Source organism: Pyxicephalus adspersus, chromosome 6, assembly GCF_032062135.1.
Source record: "Pyxicephalus adspersus chromosome 6, UCB_Pads_2.0, whole genome shotgun sequence".
NCBI classification, from domain to species: Eukaryota; Metazoa; Chordata; class Amphibia; order Anura; family Pyxicephalidae; genus Pyxicephalus; species Pyxicephalus adspersus.
Window position 1 is genome coordinate 104,227,608 of NC_092863.1, and position 23,381 is coordinate 104,250,988.

Below are 23,381 nucleotides of genomic sequence, written 5' to 3' on the forward strand. Positions count from 1 at the left end.
GCACAACCAAGCATTGTCATCCGGTGCCCTGAGTGGTCCAGATCATGTTCCAAGGCAAGCTTATGCCAAGTGACAGCATGGCTCCCTGGCCCAGTTTTTTCACCCTTACTGTAATGCCCTGCAGCTCTTAGAGTCAAATTCTTGGGGGTTATGCTGGGTTTATGATGTAACCTTTTCCATTAGGTGTTTGGGTCCGAAGATTGACTACTCAGGTCCAAGTAGTGCCTTGTGGTAAGGGGTCCCATACACTCCCATTACTATAATCATTGAGTATTCAGCTACGGGATACGAGAGAACATTGGAGCAGTGGAGAATATAAATGGACAGCTTTCAGGTCAATCTGCCTGGAATTGGCAAAGTATCATTGTCTCTATATGGAATTTTTGTGTTCCTATTTGGGAAGAATTAGTATTTGCAGAAGACCCCATGCATTGTTCTGTATGCACATAGGAAGTATGCATTTCTACTCTTTCACTGCCCAATTCACAGGCTGGGGTGGAAGTTGTGACAACCCTGTTTTACCTTAACAGTAATAAGATTGTCGCCCTTTTTGGCTGTGCTGAATCACAAAAGTGCCTGGAAAAGTTTTTATATCCTGTGGCAGATAACACATTTACAATAGTGCAGCGGTGAATTGATTGCCTTTTGCTTTTTGATGCACATTGCCAATCATTTTCAGCAGGCCCTTGATGCACTTCTATAGACTGCAATACGTCACCTCTTATTCTGTTTGCAGCATTCTGTTACAAGGCAATGCATTAAATAGGAACCACATGCATTGCCAATATAAAGGAATGGTATTGCACCTGTATACCTCACATTGTTGTATTGCTCAAGAACACACACCAATATATATTATAAATGCAGAATAGTGGTTAATCATGATACATGAAGATATAACTAAATATAATAAAGATATAATATAATCATGACACTGGATGCAAGTCTAGAATTCTGCAGCCTGCAACCAGGGTCATGTGGCCCTTTGGCACTCAGAGCCCCCACAGGTATTTTGTATCATAATATTCTGGAGCACCAATGTGCAAACGTTGATTTGCAACAAGAGCAATGAATCAAAAAAGCGAAGGAGCAAAGACAAAATTTTTTTTTTTAGATTTCTTTGCTTTGGGTATTAATTTATGGGTGAACAATCAACCAATCAACACATTTACCAAGCTAGGTGAATTTTTCCTTGCAAGGTGATAATTCAGCAAGGTGAGCAGCCTAAACTTTTTAACAAATCAACCCAGTGGAACTAAAACCGAGCAGCCAAGTTTTTTTTTTTTTGCAGAAGGAACTGGCTATATCTCTTCTGCCATGGCATTTTTCCACAGAATCTAATGAATTAAATAACTTGTGCGGCCCCCAGGGACCCCTTTATGTTAAATGGGTTGACCAACACCTGTGTGGCTTCCTATAGTCTATAGATAGAAATAGGATTTGCCATCTTGTAATAGACAGAATAATCCGCACCCATTGTCGGTCTGCTGAGCGTCTATATTCTATATTTTCCGTGGAATCTCACACACAGGCGGTGAGTCAGGCAGCTGCTGCTCAGTGACCAGAAGATTCCAGAGATGTATAAATAGAGAGGCCGCGGGTCCTGGATCTGTCATTGGACAGCTGCGTGTGTCACTAAAATGAGCTTGGGATATTCACCAACAGTGACAACAACTCCTAGATTCATTGTGCCCGTGTAAAGGGGAAGTGCAGGGCATTCCCACTAGTGAAAATCATTACTCCAAACCTTTCTCAAAGTTATTTCAATAGCATGGTGGCTATGTGGCTAACACTATACAGCATTAGAATTCCAGGTTTAGCCAGGTTACTCTGATCGGAGTTTGAATGGGTTTACTCCCACATCACAAAAGTTTATAGATAGGTTAAAAAGTTCCTCTCCAAAATAATGTTCTTAGGCTACGTACACACTTGCACTGGTTCTTGTCTGATAATCGGCTCTGGGCCAATATCAGACGTGAATCTGGCGTGTGTACAGCGCCCGTCGTCCATCATCCGAACGACTGCTCTGGCGGATCCATGTACGATGGACAACGAACGATTGTAATGGAAGTGAAGGGGGAGAGTGCACAGCAGGGTGACGCTCCATCCTTCTCCCCCTCCACGCCCCATAGAGCAGAATGGTGCATCGTGCAGTCCTTAGTCGTTGGAAAGGATTGTGAACGACAATTATTGCACGTGTGTATTCAGCCTTAGACTATGTTAGGAACATGAGACTATGGTGAGGACATTGGATTTATAAGCTCCTCTGAGTGTCAGTTAGTGATGTCATGGAATCTGTACAGCGCTACAGAATATGTTGGTGCTTTATAAAAACAAAATAATGGACTTATTTGCCGAATTTTGATTACTACATAGTTTGAAGATTCCCCGTTCAGCACACAGAATTTATGGAGGGAGGGAGATGAGTGAGCGAGCGGCATCCCAATGTGCTCTCCTCCATAGGATTGCACATTAGGTGTTCCTCAACCTGCCTCGGTGGATTAATGAACAACGTTTGCGGATCAGATGACCATTTGTTGTGGGCGACAATCATCCGATGTGCACACAAAGCTTTAGCACAGCCCAGTCCCTTGTAAGCAGTAAGGACTGAGCCTAGTTGTGCTTATTCACACCACACAGCATGTGGTATTCTGTGCATTAAGTATTGTAAATGCAATGCTCACCTAAAATAATTTTACTTTTTGTGATTCTCATGTGAATTAATATGCAACATTTGCTGCAGAAAGTTGGAAGCTGCAGGAAATAAACCATTGCATAGTTCTTGTACTGGGACTGTATTAGGTAATGCTGCTGCTGTGAAACGTAAAGGAAATTCAGAAAGTGCCATTGCTGAGCGTCATTTCAAAGTACTGTTGGTGTGACTATGACTTTAGTACTCAGGGACATTGACCAGAAACATAAAGGCCGCAAGACAAAAAATAGAATAATGCACAATCGCCATGCAGCGCTGCTAAGCGTAAACCTGCTGCATGCGGGGAACTAAAGCTGCCCCACTCCACTTAAATTATTATATACAACGGGCACGTTCCATAAGTTGGTCACACTGGGTGCTGGTGCCAGGTCTGCTTAATAATATGAAACCATGACAGCTGGCTTCCTTTAATATATTCCTCCGGCTCCCTGGGGTTCTCGTTATAGCCCAGCATTGGTCTAAAGCTGATTGATTATATCACTTAATGAGACTGATTAATTAAAGCTCTCCAAGTCTGGAATTAATTTGCTATTTGCTAGCAAATATCTTGAATCCTGGACCAGATCCATTCCATGTTTGCTGGATCACCCAGCTTCACTAATGAAAGCGTATCCTCTCCAGCCTTGGAGAGCTTAAATAAATAATATTGGAAATTGGAAGCCTTGTGTGCTTTTAGAGAACTCTTATTGCCACCCTCAATAGTGTGTGATTCACCTCTTTTCAGAATCCATGCATTCTATTATTTTTCTGGTGAGCTATTTTCCATCAAGTGGATAATTGCATAATATGCTGTTAATAAAATTCACATGCACAGCTGGGATTTAACAATCACACACTGTGCAATTCGAGCAGAAAATGTTTTGGTTTGTATTGATGATTATAACATGGCCCGGGGATTGGTTAGAGATGAGCGAACAGTTTTCGGTTCAGCCTTAAGGTGATCCCCAAAATTTGGAGTTTGAAAGTCCCACTAAAGTTTACTGAAATCAAAAAAGTGTTTATTACAGAGCGGTTTGGGGAGCACCCAGTACCTTGAGATGATGGGAAGTGTTGGATTTTGGGTAAAGTTGATTGTTACCTTGATTGACTTAGGGTATGCCGACATTCTGCTCTTCCTGTTGGTTGTTCCGGGGTCCTCCTGCATACCTGGGGTGCCATGGGTAATGAGCCTTGTACTGTATCCATATGGCTCTTCTTTTGGAATATGAATCATAGATCTAATATAGACCCCTGAAGAAGCAAAGCATTTATACTTCTGCGAAACGCGTCAGGTCATTTCTATATTAAGACTACATGTTAAAAATGTATAACTTGTAAGTCATGTAGATATTTTTTTTAATGAATCGTTTTTTGTATCAATAAAGTATGCTGGCATTTTATTTAAGTATGTGGTGTATAGAAGTAGTCAATAATAGTTGCCATTAAAGTCCCAAATTGTTTTTATTGGAACTTGATTGTTTATTGTATTAAAATCAAATTGGACCAGAATATTGGTCATTTGGTTTTGTTTTATAAGACTAATAGAACTTTTATACTCATAGTAGGTTTCTGCTGCTGAGATAGAGAAAGGATTTCTTGGGTGCTTTTACTACTTCTTCATGCCAGGGAACCAACATGTACCTTCCCCCAGGGGCAGCCTCATAGGGAATGAATGGGGAAGCAATGAGTGGCACCAGTACAGTTTACTGCCGCCAACCAAACCTGATGCTTTAAGAACCAGCATTGCGGTGGTAGTGACCTAGGTGCCAGCTGCTGGGATCTGCTCCTGCCCTCTGTATCCAAAACAGGTTGGAACAAATCCCCAGTGTGTTCAGGTTTGGGACATTCATATTCCAGAATTATAGGACTAAATGTCTATAGGGCTAAATGATCCTAGAACCAAGACAACTCATGATCATGGAGCCAGAAAAGTAGCCAAAGTGACTTTCCTAAAACAACTCTTCCAGGGCCATACGGATAGAAGAATAGGACCTGGAGGGACTGGTGGCCAGGGATAAAAAGAAAAGAATGCTGATCAACTGCTGCTAGTCAAAGGAGAGCCACATACCCTGATAGTAACACCATTCAAAATTTAGGAGAAAATAAAAGACAGGGTATTTGTTTGTTGTGGCAATATATTATTTTATAATATGCACTGGTGTTCCTTGAATTGAGGAACTTGAAGGTCACAACAAAAACGCAAATAAAGGTACAAAAAGTTTTACAAACAATACATCATATGTACAGTGAGATCCACCCCACCATGTCCAAAGACATGAAGGTGGTTTTTATTCTCTTATCTAGACAAAATATTGCTAATATTGTTAGAAAGTAGGAAGTACAATTGTGTCCCGATGCGTTTCGCCTTTTGGCTTCCTCAGGGGACCATTGAGAACAAAAATATATATTTAATATATTACTGTACAAAATGTGGGACGGCTGAGTCAGTGCATCCCTAAAATTCAGGGGTCTGGCTGTAATACGTAAGAGGGAATCAGTGCTTAGTGAAATTGTTTGAAACAGCTATCTATGATGATTAGCTCCAATGTTGTGGGGTTGGGAAGTTCTAGATAATATATCAAAGTGTCATTGACAAACAGATATTGCCCAATGCGATCCAATTGATCACTAATAATGTAGGTATGTTGCTTAGTATAAGCTGAATGAGCAATTAGTGTATCGATATCCCAGTTGTTCCGTATATTAGACGGATCGTCATTGATATTCTTGGGGGTTGAAGGTGGTTCCTGACAACAGTGCATATTATAATGAATGTATTGCCACAACAAACAAATACCCTGTCTTTAATTTTCTTTTCTCCTAAATTTTGAATGGGATTGGTGGCCACACTAATGGAGCTCAGACTAGAAGCATAAACATGGAAATCTGAATGCAGGTGAAATGCAAATGCATGGAATAAGCAGGGCAGACATTCAGGGTCAGAATTGGAACCATAAATGACCCCAATCATTTACCCCCAAAATTAGGTTTGTTCTCATCGTTGACCCCTTTGTCCCTGCCGCCTTACCAAAAAATGCCCATGAAGCCATGCATTCTTGTGGCCCTTCTTCTCACTACCTTTGTAGGACCCCGGGTCCCCAGTCTGGCCCTGCAGACAATCATTGTGCACCCAGCAATAAATAGGCTCAGTGTCTTTAGAAGAAAACACTGGGAGCCTTAGGCGCACACAGACCGGGAAGGCTGGGATTGCGTTTTCTATAATTACGGAGGTGATTTGCTATAAATATCTTTCTGTCTCTGGTCCCCCATGTGGCAATGCTGCTCTGTGTGTTCTCCTCCGCTGCATTTGTATTGTGTGATGAGAGTTGCTGGGTAACATTGGCTTCTCAAGAGGACCTGTATTGCAGATACAGCTAATGTTACCTGTAGTCCTACGTGCCAGGTGGGGCTGGATTTGGGTCACCAGTTTGGGGAATCAATGGGGAAGACTGTTAGGGTGCAGCAATGGCACCATTGGGTTTATGGAAGCTTCTTTTCAACTACCATGGACATTTGTGCCAAAAAACAACCATTGGTTTTATTATTCCATTTCTTGGCAAAAAATGCTCCAGGACTCCATCCTGTGTGGTCCAGTGATTTAACATGAAATATGTAATGTACCCAACCCAACCCAACACCATAGCCCAGAAAAGGCACCTGCATGGTTTTTAGGAGTACTCACACCATTGCAATGCACTACAATGCAGGCACTGTTCAAAATAAATGGCACCACCATGCAAGGTGCTGTTACTGAGTGGAGTGTTGGTGTTAGAGAGACCCTGCAATCAAATCTCTTATTTTTGCAAAAATATCTCCATGTGTATCTTATGTGCAATTGTCACTTTTAAATGAAACCTTGGGACTGCTGCTGGGCATCATCTTGGATGTGATATCAGCAACCCCTGCAGACCATTACTCAAGTGACCCTCCATGTCAATTTTCTCAGCCAGGGTTCCATGGGAATCTAGAGGTCCTCCAGAGGTTGCTAAGGGTTCCTTGAGCAATTTGCAACTCTCAATCAGTTTAGGTGTCACGAATGGTCTTTTTTGCTATCTGTAAGGGTGACATTCTTCCCACTTGCCGGCAATGTAAGAGGAATTTTTCCAACTGATTAGTATGTTTGGTTCTCCAAAACCTGAACACCTGAAAAGTATTTTAAGGGTCCCCCATGTTAAAGAGGTTACTTCTCCATAGTATTCCCCTCTACTTCTTCCCCACCAGGAACATAATTCTAGAAAGGGAAATGATGGAGGAGTTTGGCTGGCATGGACACTAAATAGAAACGTCTAGAATCGGAGTGCAGGACATGGCCAGGGGGAAGGGTCTGTGCTAGGGAATGGATATACCTAAAGGAGACATTATAAATGCCTGTGCTTTCACAAATCCTTGCTCCATACTTGGAATCAGGGGACTCAGCTTATCTAATTTTCTGGCTTGTGCTTCCTTTTCTTGTGGCACGGACTGGCTTCCCTGGGCCATCAGCCAAGGCTCCAAACCATCCCATGTGCAAAAGGCTAATTTTGGGGATTGTGGTCAGTCAAAGTTATTTGGCCAGTCTTCAAGATCCAACACTGACAAGCGTGAGCTGCTAAGGTTGATGAGCTCTTTCTCCATATATCCCCTGTAACATCTCCGAGATCATAGAGGATAACCAAACAGCTGGTAGAGAAAGTGGGCAAAAGAAGGGCACAGCTTGCAGTGGGTCAATAGACTTGTAGATGCCACTGGTCACCCATGGCATGCTAGAGAACTCAAGCAGAGCTCATACAGTGGTTGCCATACCTGGCCATATCGGACTGAAATCCACACAGGAGACCGGCCTGGGGGGCCAGGAGAAGCATTCACTCCCCCCAGGCTAATGCTAATAATAGATGTTGGACTGATGGCCCTAAGTGGTGATATTTGCCCATTCAGACATTATTAAGTACAGAACCCAAACTCTGGCAGCTGTTGGCCATTGCATAGCTCCCCATTCTGCATTGCAGAAAAAAAGCTCCTGCACCAATTTTTATGGGTCTTAGATGTCTTGTGACCCAAATACTAACACGCTGTTGTACAAGAAAAGAGTCACAATAAACCAATGTGATTTGGAAACACTTACCTTGCACCATGTCCACCAATCAATAGGGCACAATGGCACAATTTGCCTGTAGAAATCTTTAGCTACATCAAAAGGACTAATTGGGTGTCCGAGTCCTAAACATATAGAAATACAAAACTTGTAGACCACATCCCATTATCAAACAAGACACAATCAATAACGGTGCAAATAGCAAATACTGAAATGATGAACATTGTTTATTGTGCCCAGTCCTAAACATGACAATAAACGAAAGTTTGTCATCCTCAAACTGCAACATAAGAGGTTGGTGTGCCAAAGATCGGTGCCGGGGTCAGGGCTGAGAATAGAGCAAGTAGACAATAGAAGGGTTTTATTGTATGTGGCAATCAGAATAATTTTATAATAAACGCATGTTGATAACATAGATAAATACATTCACACCGAAGTATTGTACATATTACAATAACAAAAAAATAAAGCCACGTAAAGACAATCCACTCTCTATGTTTTAGTGGCTTGGATTAAACGTAATACTAAACATGTTGCACCTGTAGGTTAATAATTACAAAGAAGAGGGAAGAATAAACACCAGTAATAGGTCTCTGAGCCCGACGCATTTCACCTTATGGGCTTCCTCAGGGTATAGTGAGAACCATCCAATGTAAATCTAGTATTGACAGTGTTTGTCTCTTCTTGATTGGGCGTGGAATGGGGGAAAAAGGTCAAATCATGTAAAAAAACATGCAGGTAGGTTAATTGGCTTTTCCCCAAAATTGCCCTTAGACTGACATATGACTATGATAGGGGCATTAGATTGTGAGCTCCTTTGAGGGACAGCCAGTGACATGACTATGGACTTTGTACTGCGCTGCATAATATGTCGACACTATATATTGTGTAATAATATTAATAATAATGATAATCTTTACTGGAACAATGATGAGTCCAAGATTAATTCTGGTAACAAGAAGACGTATTACCTCTGGTGTTTGATATGGGCAAATAAAACCTCTTACCAGGAATCCTCCATGATCCCCGCACCCCTTCCTTCCTGACCTGCCCGTCTCCAGTCCCGGAGTCAGTGATTTATTAAAACGTGGGCTCTATTTCCTAATACACAGTTTTTAGGACGATTGATACAACTGTAAAATATCTCTTTAAATATTTTTGGAAATAAATCATTGGCACAGTGCCACAGTAACCATGTGAAGTTTTTCCCATATAAAGTCATGTAAAAAAGTAAGTACACCCCCATGGACTTGTGGTGACAGTTAGAGTGTTACACTTAAAAATCACTTTTTCAATTGCACACAACTCCAAAAAAATAGAAAAAGTAAATACAGTCAACTATGGGATATGTCATTTCTGCAATGAAATAAGCTCACCTGCCTGTTCACATTTGCTCTTCTTGCTGTAGCTCAGGCATAGTTATTTTCTTTTTCCGGGTTTTGGCCATCTTGATTGGCCAGGGCACAGGCATGCCATGTGTTTAGGGGTTATTCATGCCTAGGTGCCTTGTACAGCATTGTACACCGAGTTGTGCATGCAATATGGAAAAGGCAGGTAAGTATGTTTTATTGCTAAGAGACATCACCTGTTCATTCTGGAACAAACAACCTTGCAGTTTGCATTTTTTTTAATGTGCAGTACTATTTATTTGTCCATGGTTCATTGTCCAATGCCTGGACTTTACCTTTGTGTTGACTGACAAACTCTAATCTTACTCCAATGTTTTGCTTGGACAGCAAAGACTTTTCCTGGCGCACCTCTCATGTAGGTTACATTGGGACAATGGCTCTCTGAATTTAAATGCATGTACATGATACCAAAAGTTACAAGAGTTACTTTCAGATACCTTTTGGCGCTCTTGGAGGCGCTATAAGCATCAAATGGTCAGCTCCTGGCTTGACTTTCCTTTGGTTGGTCAGCCCCAGACATTTTGTTATTTCTAAGGCTTATTTAGCCCTTCTAGTAATGGGTATAGGGTACTATGTACCCCTGTACTTAATACCCAGGACAAGAGGGCAGATATCTGAGGGGATAAGATTTCAAAGGGTTTTCCAGATCCCAGTAAGCCCCCACAGGGGGTTACATCATGGAGTTGAAGCCTTCTCCTCAGTGACATTTTGAGGGTAGACAGGGTCTGTTTTTTGCCATAAGGGAAAGGGGACTTTACCGCCATCTTTTTTGGAAACCAGATTCCAGAGGACCTTTTATAGATGGGAGTGAGGGCTGACACTTGCTCACTGCCCTCTTCTTCTATCCAAGAAGCATAATAAATGGTTTTGTTTAAAAAATAGAGATCCCACCCTTTATTACAAAACACTACATCACTACACCATTGGTTGTCACCTTCACCCCAGCCCATGTAACTCCTACACAGCCCAAAGTCATGGTACCCAAGACTTTCATTTGTGTTAAAATTTATTAATAGCTTGTGAATTTTATTGACATTTTTATTGATTTCCGTTTTGAATTTTAACAATGACAGATTTTGTGCCTGGGTTTATATTCGAGTCAATGCTGCCTTGATTTATACTTTGATCAGTTTATGCTTAAGCATATATTGTACTTGTTGTATACAGTAGGTCTACATACTCTTTCATATGTTTGTATGTCTCGATATCTGTGTAATATAGTTCAATTACAAAAGTCAAAAATACCTACAAAAAGTTTGGACAGATAACAGAGAGCTGTAAAGAGAAACCACCTCACTCACTGCCTTGGTGAACAAAACCTTCCAACTTGCTTTTGTAAAGGGGGAAATCACAAAGGGCAGTTATTTATTTTATATATAGCACCCTTTAAGTGTTCATAGGCTAAAGGAAATTTCACCATTTCTGAGCATTTTTTTAAGTACAGCTTCTTTATAATGACATCAGAAGTTACTTTCTACAAAACTTTTTTTTAATAAACCATTTTAGTTTCAATTAGTTTATCATACGAATTGGTGTTGGGCTATACCTGCACCAACTTCCTCCTGATTGTTATTATAGAGAAGTTCTTGAGGAATCGCTGTGATTTCTCTTCTCTCGGCCTGAATGGGATGAATACTAATTTTCGATGGGGGTATCTGGGTTGATGCGAGGAGAAGACAGTTGCTGATCCGGGTACTAATTTGCCATCATTCTGACATGGATGTGCGATTACAGGAGAATTCTGAAACCAGGTATCCAAGCTCACTATACAAGGATATGATAAACATTACAACTGATGTGATTGGCAATTTTATTGTTGAATATGTCAGTTCAATCCCAGGAATGAATCAGTTATGTATCTGGAAAAACAAAACGCAAAACAAAATGCTACATATTGCCAAAGTAAAGATTAAAATTAGGAGGCTGCATGCAATCTAGAGGGTTCTAGATGGTTGGGATGCATCCCTCCATGTACATTCTGGAACCTTGTAAAGAGATAGCACGTATTTCATTATAGTTCCCCTTTATTCTATATAGGTTGGTTGTTCTTTTTGGAAGAAGAATTGTCCCCTAAACAAACCAACTGAGTATATCTGATCTGATCAGGTAAAATAAACCTGTTGTTCATGAAACGTTTAGATTTGTCCTCATTTATGATTCCATGATCGGGGAGTCAAGGTGGCTTCTCCCAATGGTGATACAAAAGACAAGTGAAACCTCAGAGTTCTATCCACTCCCATTCTGGCTATTTTTTTTTAGGGGTAGAAGTAAATGAATTGTGATGCTAGACATCCTTTGTTGCCAGTATATATATTTGGAAGGTATGGGATTGCTTTTTTTGATCATTTATTGGAGCCACCCAAGGTGCCTTCAGTATTTATTAGGGGTTCCTTAAGTTTTGGCTGATGCTGTAGAGGGCATTCTTTACTGATTGTCATCGTAATTGTCATTTACATTCTTCATAAAATAACCAAAGTTCCTCCAGAGGTTGTTAGGGGTTCTTTGAGTTTTGGCTGATTGACCTCTCCTGATGGTTTCGGTAGAGTTCTGGGTTCAAGACCATTGGGTAGAACCAGTATAATGACACTAGAAGGGTCTGGAAGGTTGGTACGGCACAGCCATGCTCACAGCTATTCCTCCAGAGGTTGTTAGGGGTTCCTTGAGTTTTGGCCTATTATTCTTCCATTTGATGGTGGCAGCATAGTTCTGGGTTGAACATCGTCTGTTGGAACCTGTAGAATGCCACCAGTAGTTGTCTGGAAGGGTGGCATTTTGATCAACACTGTAGAGGGGATTCTTTCCTAATTATCATAGAAATCTGCATCAGAATGCTTCACATCGACCCTCAATAATATAGATTTATCTTGGGCTCCCTGAGACACAAATTGTTTTTCAGGGGCTTCCCCTGGAGCAGCCATTCTCAACCAAGGTTCCTCCAGAGGTTCCTAGGGGTTCCTCCAACCAAGGCTGATTGACCTTCCATTTGATGATTCCTACATTGTCCTGGGGCCAACACCACTTGGTACAAGCAGCTGTATGACTCTAATGGTGCTTTCAGTAGTTTATAATGTTGGAACTCAAGTAAGGGAAGCCAACAATGTAGGATATTTGTTTTCTACTGACTGCCAATAAATGGTTTTAGCAGACCTAAAAATGTTTATCAGGTTCCGTAGAGATAAAAAGTTTGGATAGGCTGAAGAAGTTTGGAAAGGAAAGGAAAGAAAGGCTGCTCTGGAGTAAATATATTGAAATGAGAAAGATTGATTTATCGTACAAGCCTATTGGTTTTACATCTAATCACTAGTGCCACCTATTGGTGAATTTAGGGATTATTATTTTGTATAAATCATGAGACTAACTTTAGTCAGCTGAACAATGCAGAGTCATCAGCAAGGTGAGAGCCTTGAATGGTTCATAATTTTAAGTTTATGATTTGTCCGGTAAAGCAGGTATTTAGGTATTTTGTGACTTCATACAGACATATTTGTGATGATTCTGGTTTGACTTTATCAGGAAGGCATTGTTATGTATTGTTGTTATCACTACACCGATTACCAACATCTTGCTTTTTCCCATAGGAATGGGAGCAGAGGCCAAGCCTGTATTCCGGTACAGCAAGGACCAACGCCCGACCACACTGCCCATTCAGCCATTTGTGTTCCAGCATCATTTTAGCAAACCAAAAACTCGCCCACTGCACAGCCACTTCACTTCCAGCCTTTCTCAGCTCTATGGATTGACCAGCAGCCGGTCGTCCAGCCAGCACAATGTGTCAGAGACTCAGTCGTCAGCCCCAGTCACATTGTCTGGGCAAATGGAAGCAACTGGTGGTCATCCTAGGGTGATAAATGTGGCAGGGAAACTGTCTTTGGATGGGCTGGTGAACATTAAAGACGAGCAGAATGTGGCACAGGCTCCAGATACGACGCGGCCCTCACCACTGGGCAGCTACTCTCCCATTAGGAACAATGCTACATTCTTTCAGAGTATGGACTCTGGCTCTTCTAGCTCACCATCTCCAGAGAAGACCAAGGAAAACCAACCTCCAAGGAGCCGTTCCTGCCCAGCCTCGGCCAATCTCTTACCTTTTAGGTCAACGCAACCTAGGGGCACCACACTGCCAGGAGCAGCCAAACCCACCCGAAAGTATGAAGTCTCCCCTAAAATAGAGGTTCAAAGGTCAATTACGAAGCGAGAACCTTTGAACGAACCCAGCACACAAATATCTAAGCATGGTCTTCCTCCCATTACCTCACTGCCCCTGCTGAACACTGTTCTTCATGAGGTCACGAGTGACAATCCTTCAACTGCCGAAAACAAAGTGAAAAATTTCCCAGAGAAGATCATGATGTCAAGACCAGTGAATGGTAAGAAATTACGAGCCTTACCCAAAGTGTAAATGTATTTGTCAATATTTTGGACATCGTAATAATCAAGGTCCACAACTGTAGGCGGTCTAGTGCAACTGTCCAAAATGTATGTTTGAGTAGACACATGCTAGATAATTTTTTCCCGTGACATGATCATGATCATCTTGGGCACAATCTTCTATCTGTACAGTGGTCCCCAATGTTGTTTATTGATCATTAGGTCATAGACAGTTGGGTGTAATGCTATTCTAATAGAAGGGGGCAGGGTGACAGGAATGGTGAACAGTGTTCTCATCTGTCTGCTTCCACTCCGTTACCTGTCTCCTTTGATGGTAGGCATGAACTGGGGACCTGTAAGTAAAAATTAAACTGCAGCAGAAAAAGTTCAGGTTCCCTGAAAATACTAAGGGCTGTGGCTACCTCTATATGCAGTGTCCGCTTTTCCATTGTAACCCTTTGAACATAAAGTGCACTGATTTGCCCCTTTACCCCAACTCTCCAACACCATATGTGTCTTTCTGAATGTCGACTCTTTCCTGTTTTCCTCTTTTGCTGTTATTGGTGTCTATCTTTCATTATATTCTTCATTGTAACTAACAGCACATGTACGTTAACTGCACCTCTGCTCATGCGCACTCTATCACTAACATCCACCACCTCTCTGTTTTTCTCTCTTCTTTGATTTGTTACTGCTGTCTGTCATGGAAACTTCTAGCCAATCACCTGTCCCCGCAAGCTCTGAAGTGGAGTGAGTACAGGCGCCGAAACCCATTGGGTCTTGACCGAGTTCATGGGCTGGCGGGACTGGCTGGCAGCCTGGACAGGAAACAAGAAACAAAGATACCCAGGAGGAACCACTTCTTCGACTTTTCCAGCAGTATCAATGGCAACCATTTACATTCACGGTTTCATGGTGAGGAACTGGAACAGAGGGTGGGGGGATTTAGACATTGAAGTAGAATTAAATCCAACAATGTAACTATTTTTGGAAACACATTTTCAATCAATTGTATTTACAAATCAATCATGCATGGTGGTCAACTCAACACGCAGACAAGAACATGGTGGCCTTGCTGGTCGTATATATAACATGATGGTAACTTCAAATCTATAAATGGTTCCATCTATGGCTGTAAAGCATTGGAGCATTAAGTTTGGCTCTACGATATCCAGAAACAAAGTGGTAATAAAATGAGGTAGCAAACCACTTCATAAGAAAACCTTCTCTCCATATTCTTGTAGCCTCTTCAAGTTGCCACCCTCCTCACTCTCTGGCCACCTTTCAGTGAGGTCCAACTTTATTGTAGATTTTCTAATTAAACACTTGGTGGCAAAAGTATTCCCTGCCACTTTTTCATCCATAAGACATGATTACCACCCCCAAAAACAGCCTGTTCCTATTGTTCTCACTATATGGCCAAGAAATTGAAGACAACTAAATGAGCTTGGTGGACATTCTAAATCCTTAGTCACTGATATGAAGTTGTCTCCTTCCTCCTATCTTGGCAGCAAGTCTCTGCTCTTTAGAGAAGTCTATAGGAAGGTGTGCTCACTTAGCCAAAGGAGTATTTGTTAGGTTAAAGGGTGATATTGAATGAAATACTCAACTTGTACTCAACATTTCAGATATTCAGTAGGGTTGACGTGAAGGACTCTTGGGTTCCTTCACATGATACTGGTCAAACCAAATCTTTGTAGAGCTAGCTGTGTACATGGGGCCATAGAATATATACTACTCCCTTCATTATACCTTAATTATTAACACTAGGTAGGGAATCTCATATCCAGTCATTAATTTAAATATGGCGCCCAATATTTTGAGGTCAGAGAACGAGGTGGCAAAATGGATTTGGAAGGATGTTTACAAACTTGCCCATTCAAAGTAATATACAAATACATTTACAGTATCATTACTTGCTTTAGAATATATATTGACAATGAGGGAAAAAATAAATATCTTTTGGATTCGATGGATCTTCCTATCATTCTGATGACCTTCATCTGTTTATCATTTCATTCTGATGACCTGCGTATACAATTATTGATTCTTCTCCGCAGGAAAACCTTCGTCTCTCAGTACCAGTGACTTTTTCCCGGATTATTTTTCCGTCACGGAGCGCCCCCCAGCTGAGTTCTGCCTGTCTCCTGATGGAAGCACAGAATCTGTCTCCATCGATCTGTTACAAAAGAAAGGTAATTGTTCTGGTATATTTTATGTAAGAGGACTTGTCATTTTATGACAGTGTTAAATATAACTATAAACTCGTGAAGTAAAGCACCTTAACCGATCTTTGAGTATTGAGTAATATGAATGCAAATGGGATTTGTGATTGGCTGATTTTAACTTTGAGATGCATTTCCTGTCTTCTCAGGGCTGGTGAAGGCTGTTAATATTGCTGTTGACCTGATTGTGGCTCACTTTGGAACAAGTCGAGACCCTGGAGTAAAGGTAACTTTAGAGATACAGAGAACAAAACATGAAAAAAAACTAATTGTTGGTTTTCTTTAGAAAGTAGCCACACCCTAAATAGAAAAAGCCTCCCCCCTGCCAGCATGCTGCAAGGAAGGACCCTATGTGGGTGCAGGACTTCCCCTGCAGGAATCTGACCCACCCCTGCTTAGCCAAGGCTCTCCAATCAGCAAAGCTCATGCTTCTTTCTGATTGGTGGTAAGGATTGCAGCAAAATAAAACTAAATAATAAAAATATCCTCCACTTTGCCAATGATTTATTGAAGAGAAGGCTGGAGTACAGATGTTATGAAAGTAAGGCTGCAGGGTAGATTTAATAATCCAATAATGATTTGCAATGATTAGGTCATTAGAAAGCAATGTAATGTCCGTGTAATTTTCCGTCAATGCGCAACACCAATGACCTAATAAGCAGTGTCCAACCAATCAGAAATTTTTATTATTATTATTATTTTGCATATTGAAATGTAACTCTATCGACAAATCCTGTCCAGTATGGATTTAGACTCATCACAGAAACCACAAATCATTTTATATTGCAGCCAATCCAATATGTCTGACACACAAATAATTGACATTTTACAATGCTTTATCCCTCAGTTTCCTCTAGACATAAGCTCATCATCCTCAGTGTGTTTATTTTTCCATAGCTGCCAATGTTATATAAATAATATTTTTAGGTTAGGGAAGGGTTAGAACCTTGGATAGGTTTGGTATGGAGGTCAGTGGCCGTGTTGACATTTCTTTTTTTTCCTTGGTAGTCAGAAATAAAATCTCCTGAAAGGAGCAGCAATAGAAATTCTATTGTGTAAATAATTACTGCCAGGAAAAGCAATTTTTTTCTTTTTTGAATCAAACAAATATCAAATATTGCATATGAATTATTAATATTATTATTATTAATAAACAGGATTTATATAGTGCCAACATATTACGCAGCCCTGTACATTAAAAAAGAATAAATATGAATGTGTGATCTTGTATACAGCTAACAGATACAGGTTTAGTTCCCTTGTAACATTTGTCCATGTCTATATAAAAATGTTATTGTGTACAGAACCCAATAGCTCATGCTGAAACTTTAAGCGGATAAGTCTTAAAAAATAAAAGCATGTTGTTGTGTAACTACTTTCCTCACCTTAATTTGTAAAATACACATGACTACCTATCATTTTTGTAGGGTCTCTGATCAGTTACATGATATGCTTGGTTCTTCTTCCTCGACTGCAGTTTCAGTGGGTGGTCTTCAATACTGCAGGGAGTGGTAATTCAACACAGATCTCTGCAGTATAGAACTGTGGCCCCAGACTGGTGTTATGACAGGGGCACACATAAGGGAGGTGTAAAGTGTACCACTGCACAAGGGCCTCAGTTCCTCTGTAGCTATCATGGGCTTCTAATTCGACAGGGAGGGGGGCCCCAGTCAGTTTTGAATAGACGTCACTGTTGCCTAAGTCCACTGCTGTTGGTACCCATGATTGGCTGTGCTTGCAAGAATTAGGAGAGGTGGCAGCGCCAGGTGGTGAAATGGAGTTCCTTCAGGGTATAGCTCTGGAGACAAGGTAAGTATTGCAGTGAGAGTTGCTTTTTTGTATTTTTTTTAAGCCTTGAAAACTATTTTTTTTAATTAAAAATTATTATTATCTTGTAGGTTTCAGTTAAACACACACTGCCAGAAAAGAGACAAATCCTGACGTTAGAAAATCCATTGTGCTCTGGGGATCCTTTGTCACTGCAAAAATAATTAAAATAGATAAAGAACAAATTCTAAAAATTAAGAAGATTTAAAATTTTTATAGTTAGGTTTAATAAAAAAATACGTTTTGTCTTGTTCCCTTGTTCAGGCCAAGCTGGGGAACAGCTCCGTCAGCCCGAACATCGGACATCTGATTCTGAAATATCTGTGTCCAGCGATTAGGGACATCCTGAGTGACGGCCTGAAGCCCTGGGTCCTGGATGTGATCATCGGCCAGAGAAGGAACGTGCCCTGGACGGTGGTGGAAGCATCCACACAGCTGGGTAATCTCAATATAAAAGTGAACAGGTTGACGTTTGACATGGAAGGTTCGGAGATCTTGGCAGTAAAACTCTCCCCCAGGTTGGACATTCCCACTTTGACTTTGAATTAATGATTTTGCTGAGCCATTTATGATGGATCAGGCCAACATTAGTAGAGGTGATTTCATAGCATTCATACTGTGCTGATGAACCTGATCATGTAATCTAAATACACTTCATCATGTGATCAAGTGCATAGTATTTGGGTCATGTGACCTTCACTTAAAGTAGCCTAGAATTGAAAAATTAGTTCTTTGTATTGGAATCACTGTTATTTGTCTCAGTGGATGGCAGGCCTGGAGGATTAATTCTGGGAAGATCTTCATTACGTTTTCTTTTTGCTGTCCTTTTTCCCTATACGACTTTCTGAAAACAGTGCAGAGTGCACAGAGACGCAATCACAGCGCTCATTCAGGAGAAAGTGACGCTGTCTGCACATGGCACCGCAGCCAAGTATGTATACCTACCCAGCCACACTTTCTTGCTGCCTCCCCACTGCAGCATATCCACTTGTATAGGTTCTGTAATGATGTCACAGTTGTGTCCATATAAAAGTATTTATGTCTGCTGTTTGGCTGTACATCGCATAGGTGAGGTCAATGCTCCCCTATACCCATACAGTCCTATTCCTGCTTCTGGTCTCTATAGTACACCCTGGAATCAGGCACTGCACCTCCTCTTCCAATTTGAGACTTTAAAATTGGCTTTAGAAATAATATTTCAATTAGTTAAAACTCAAGTAAGTCAAAATAGGCTTTATTACAGAACAACTAAAAGAAGAAAACATTTTAGATGAATCACATTGTGATCAAAACATTGTTTGGAAAAGGTATATATACAAAAATGTGATGAGTAGGTATATGGCTTTACCAAAGAGTCGATAATCAATAGAGGGAATGCAAAAAAGGTGATGAATGGACTAAAATAAAATAAGATTTAGGAATATTTGCATCAGTGTAAAATAGATCTGCCAGTCTACAAATGATGGTTACAGTGGGATTGCTGGAGTGGTAGGCTTTTAGATAAACTGGTTACTATTCAATATCTTTAAATTATCACTGTTGCCCAAAACTGATAGCTGTATTCTTCGTTATTTTAGACATAGTATTGCATCTCCTAGGTCATTCTGAATTTCTTGAACTTTTTCCCAGGTCCTTCTACCAAACTGCTGCACACCTTGTGTCAGAAGGTGAACCAGTATTCCGAGCTGTCCAATCACAGCCTGCGCTTCAACGCCTTCATATTTGGCCTTCTGAAGTAAGTCTTCCAGATCTGTTGTATAGGACATTAATGAAGTCAAAAAGCTATAGCATGTCAATGTTTGGAAATCCTGCAAGTGTATTGAGCTAATCATCTTTCTATGTTTTCCATTTTATTAGCATCCGGTCAGTTGAGTTTTGGTTTAACCACCTGCAGAACCATGAAGGTGCGTGCCACGGATTCCTTGCAGAATAACTTTTTATACTCGGTTTTTTTAAAACTAACTAATCAAGTGAAAAAAACGAATGAAAGTAAAAAAAAAATCTCTATAATTTTGTAACCATCGTTCCATCTTTCTTGCTCTACTTACTCTGTCCCTAAACTTCCTTCTATCCTTTCATTTTCTCTTTTTCTTTATTTATCTTCTCTTCATTTCTCTTCCCTTCTCTATTCTTCTCTTCCCTTCTCTTCTCTTCTCTTCTATTCTCTTCCCTTCCCTTCCCTTCTCTTCCCTTCTCTTCCCATCTCTTCTCTTCTCTTCTCTTTTCTTCTCTTCTCGTCCCATCTCTTCCCTTCTCTTCCCTTCCCTTCCCTTCTCTTCCCTTCCCTTCCCTTCTCCTCCCTTCTCTTCTCTTTTCTTCTCTTCTCGTCCCATCTCTTCCCTTCTCTTATCTTCCCTTTTTTCTTTTCTTCTCTTCCATGCTCTTCCTATCTCTTCTCATCCATTCTCTTCTCTTTTGTTCTCTACTCTTTTTTCTTTCTTTTCTTTTCTTCTCTTCTCTTCCCCACTCTTCCCATTTCTTTCCTTTCCTTCCCTTCCCATCTCTTCTCTTCTCTTCCCTTCTCCTCCCCTCTCTTCTCTTCTCTTTTTTCCTTTCTTCTCTTCTCTTCCATGCTCTTCCCATTTCCTCTCTTCTCTTCCCTTCTCTCCTCTTCTCTTTTCTTTTCTTCTCTTCCCTTCCTTTCTTTTCCCTTCTCTTCATATCCCTTCTCTTCTCTTTTCCTTTCTATTTTTTTTTCTTTTCTTCTCTTGTCTTCTCCTCCCTGCTCTTCTCATTCTTCCCTTCCCCTCACATCTTTTTTCTTCCCTTCTCCTCTCTTTTGTTCCCTTCCATTCTCTTCTCTTTCCTTCCCTTCCTCGTCCTTTTTTTTCCTTTACTCTTTCTTTTTCTTTACTTTCATTTCCTTCCTTCCCTCCTTTCTCTTCTTCTTTCCCTACCTTCTCCCTAATTTTTCTTCCGTTCTCCTTTCCTTTTCCTTTTTTTTTCTGTAATTTCTCTTTTCTTTATCTATGTTTTCCCTTCTCATTTCTTGTTTTTCATTCCCCTCTGATTACACTTGTGTTCTACTTTTTCTTACTCCTTTTCCTTTCCTGTCCTTTCCTTTTCCCTTCCTTTTCATTTCCTTTCCTATTCATTTGTTTTTTGTAATTTCTCTCCTTTCCCCTTTCTTGCATTTTCTTTCCCTTCACTTTTTTTAACCCCCTTTCCATTCCTCTCCTTTTCTTTTCTTTCCACATTCCCCCTTCTCTCATTTCTCTCTGTACTCTTCTTCTATTCCCCTTCCCTTCTCTTTCCTTCTCTCATCCTACCCCCTTCCCTCATTCCTCTTTCCCTTCACCATTCTTCCATCCTTCTTTCTTTCCATACTTCCCTCTTCTACATATCTGGATTGGAGGTGATAGTACAATATAATAATTTTTTTAAATAATAGTAAAATTCACCCTTGTCTCTTTCATCGCAGACATTATCTGGGCCCACTATGACCCCGTTGGCTTCTTGTCCGTGTCCCATGGTGTTTGCCAGCCACTGTTTGAGGAACTCCTGCTTCTCCTGCAGCCTCTTTCTCTTTTACCCTTTGACCTGGACCTCCTGTTTGAGCACCACCTTGTCCAGATGAGCAAAGAGCAGCAACAGAAGAAAGAAATGCTTCGCGTCAAGCAGGACCTTCTCCAGTCCATTCACTCAACCATTCAGCTGATGAGAAGCCGCGATGAAGAAGAGCAGGTGACCCAAGAGAAAAAAGGCACTGAGAAGACATCATTGGAATCCTCTGATAGTGAGAGGCCAACAGGAGAAGGAGCTGCTGCAGGAGAGGTCATTGAGGAGCAGAAGAAGGAGAATGTTGTGGAGATAAAAAGAGATAAACAAGCCGGGTGGTGGTACCAACTCATGCAGAGCTCCCAAGTCTACATTGAGAACTCTTCTGACACTGGAAGGTTCACACGCCAGGATAGGCGAAGACCAGGGAACGGTGGCACCCCTAAAAAAGTACCCCCGCTCAGAGAGGGAGTTGTGGAAGGAGCCGAGGCCTGTCCTAGTGTGGAAGGAATGGCAGAGGAGAAACCAACCAAGAAAGACATAACGGAGGACAATCGGAAGGAGGAAAAGAAGTCCTGGATGGGAAGTCCTCCAGAGTCCGTGCTTAATGAACTTAAAAATGGGCAAGAAAAGGAAATCCAGAGCTCACAAAAAGACCCCCAGCCCAGTGGACAACAAGCAGCAAAGGAGAACATGCAGGGCAGTCCGGTCAGGAAATGGGGACACTTATTTGGATCTAGGAAACCCCTGGGTGAAGCAAAGCAGACAAACAGGTAAAATCAATGAGTTATACTTACCCGGAATTTTGGGTTAAAGATTTAATTTAATATTTATAATTAGACCTTTATGCACATTGCAATGTGGTGCCATTGATTATGGACTGCATGCACATATTCTTCAATGGTTGGACTTATCAATTGCAGCAGAGTTGTCAGCACACCACAGGAAGTTAGGAGATTTTTGGCAGATCGGAAGCTATTTCTCTCAACTTTTTAAAAGGCATAACACATGGGGAAATGTGCATGTATTGCAGAGACGTAATGCATTTTCCCCTTATATAATATAATATACGGTAAACTTTTCTGTCCTGTATTCTGTCTTGCATGCTATGTCACTTGTCCTTGAAGTTGTATACATCTTTTATGAACTCTGACTGATTCAGCTTGCTTCTTCAATTGCCGCAGGTTGCCCTCGGGCTGGCTCAGCCTGGACAAGTCCGTGTTCCAGATGGTGGCACAGACCGTGAGCGCAGGGATCTGGGGAGAAACAGCCCCTGAAAAGGAGGTCTCAGCTGGATCAGAAGCGGGTGCTGTGTCTGTCTCTCCATCTACCCAGAATTCTCGGTATGCAAGTAACTCATCTATATAAATATATATATTGGGCCTGATTTATTAATGCTATCCAAGACTGGAGAAGATAGACTATCATGGGTGAACCTGGGTGATCCAGCAGACCTGGAATGGATTGAAACCACTTCCCAAACAACAACAAATGATGGCTAGAAAAACATTCCAAGTTTTCTGTACCTCCCAGGTTCTCCCAGTAGAGTCTATCTTCTCCAGTCTAGGAGAACTTTATTAAATCAGACCTTGTAGTGTAAAAGGATGTGTATGTGCGTGTTGGAACTTGATCGTTCATAATAAACCTTGAGCACTTTTGATTGATATTTATCAACAAATTAACCAACGATTTATGCTCAAACAATTGGAATTCCAAAATTTGGTCTCTGATGATCACATGACTCCTGATATAACCTTCAGAAACCATTGAGATCCCTTTGTTGTATTGGATTGGAAGAAAAAGTCTGCTCATGCATAGGAGCCCTGTGTGTTCTTGCTGCTGCATTAAAATCTATGCACTGCCTATGTAGCTGATGTGTTTGAATGCAGATCATCAATTGTTCAGCGCCCTCTAGTGGCAAATCTATAAAATATATCACAAATAGTAATTCATTATTATTATTATAAATATTAATAATAATAAACAGCATTTATATAGCGCCAACATATTACACAGTGCTGTACAAATAAATAGCGTTTGCAAATGACAGACAGATACAGACAGTGACAGGTGGGTAGGTGGGAAGGCTGTGTATGGGGTATGTAGGTAGGAAGGCTGTGTATGGGGTAGGTAGGTGGGAAGGCCTTGTATGGGGTAGGTGGGTGGGAAGGCTGTGTATGGGGTAAGCAGGTGGGAAGGCTGTGTATGGGGTGGGAAGGTGGGAAGGCTGTGTATGGGGTAGGTAGGTGGGAAGGCTGTGTATGGGGTAGGTAGGTGGGAAGGCTGTGTAT

General features: G+C 41.1%; 1 protein-coding gene across 3 annotated transcripts in view; it reads left to right on the forward strand.

The window, feature by feature from the left end:
* Positions 1-23,381, forward strand: part of RUSC2 (RUN and SH3 domain containing 2) — a 39,215-nt gene that overhangs the window by 10,003 nt on the left and 5,831 nt on the right. For 2 of the 3 annotated variants that reach the window (XM_072413573.1, XM_072413574.1), the window contains exons 3-11: positions 12,751-13,539; positions 14,258-14,455; positions 15,601-15,735; positions 15,915-15,991; positions 17,857-18,031; positions 19,222-19,327; positions 19,450-19,496; positions 21,014-21,863; positions 22,275-22,433. In XM_072413573.1, coding sequence (XP_072269674.1) covers positions 12,751-13,539; positions 14,258-14,455; positions 15,601-15,735; positions 15,915-15,991; positions 17,857-18,031; positions 19,222-19,327; positions 19,450-19,496; positions 21,014-21,863; positions 22,275-22,433 — 2,536 coding nt within the window. The remainder of the gene's footprint in view (positions 1-12,750; positions 13,540-14,257; positions 14,456-15,600; positions 15,736-15,914; positions 15,992-17,856; positions 18,032-19,221; positions 19,328-19,449; positions 19,497-21,013; positions 21,864-22,274; positions 22,434-23,381) is intronic. The other variant, XM_072413575.1, reaches the window with a different exon arrangement.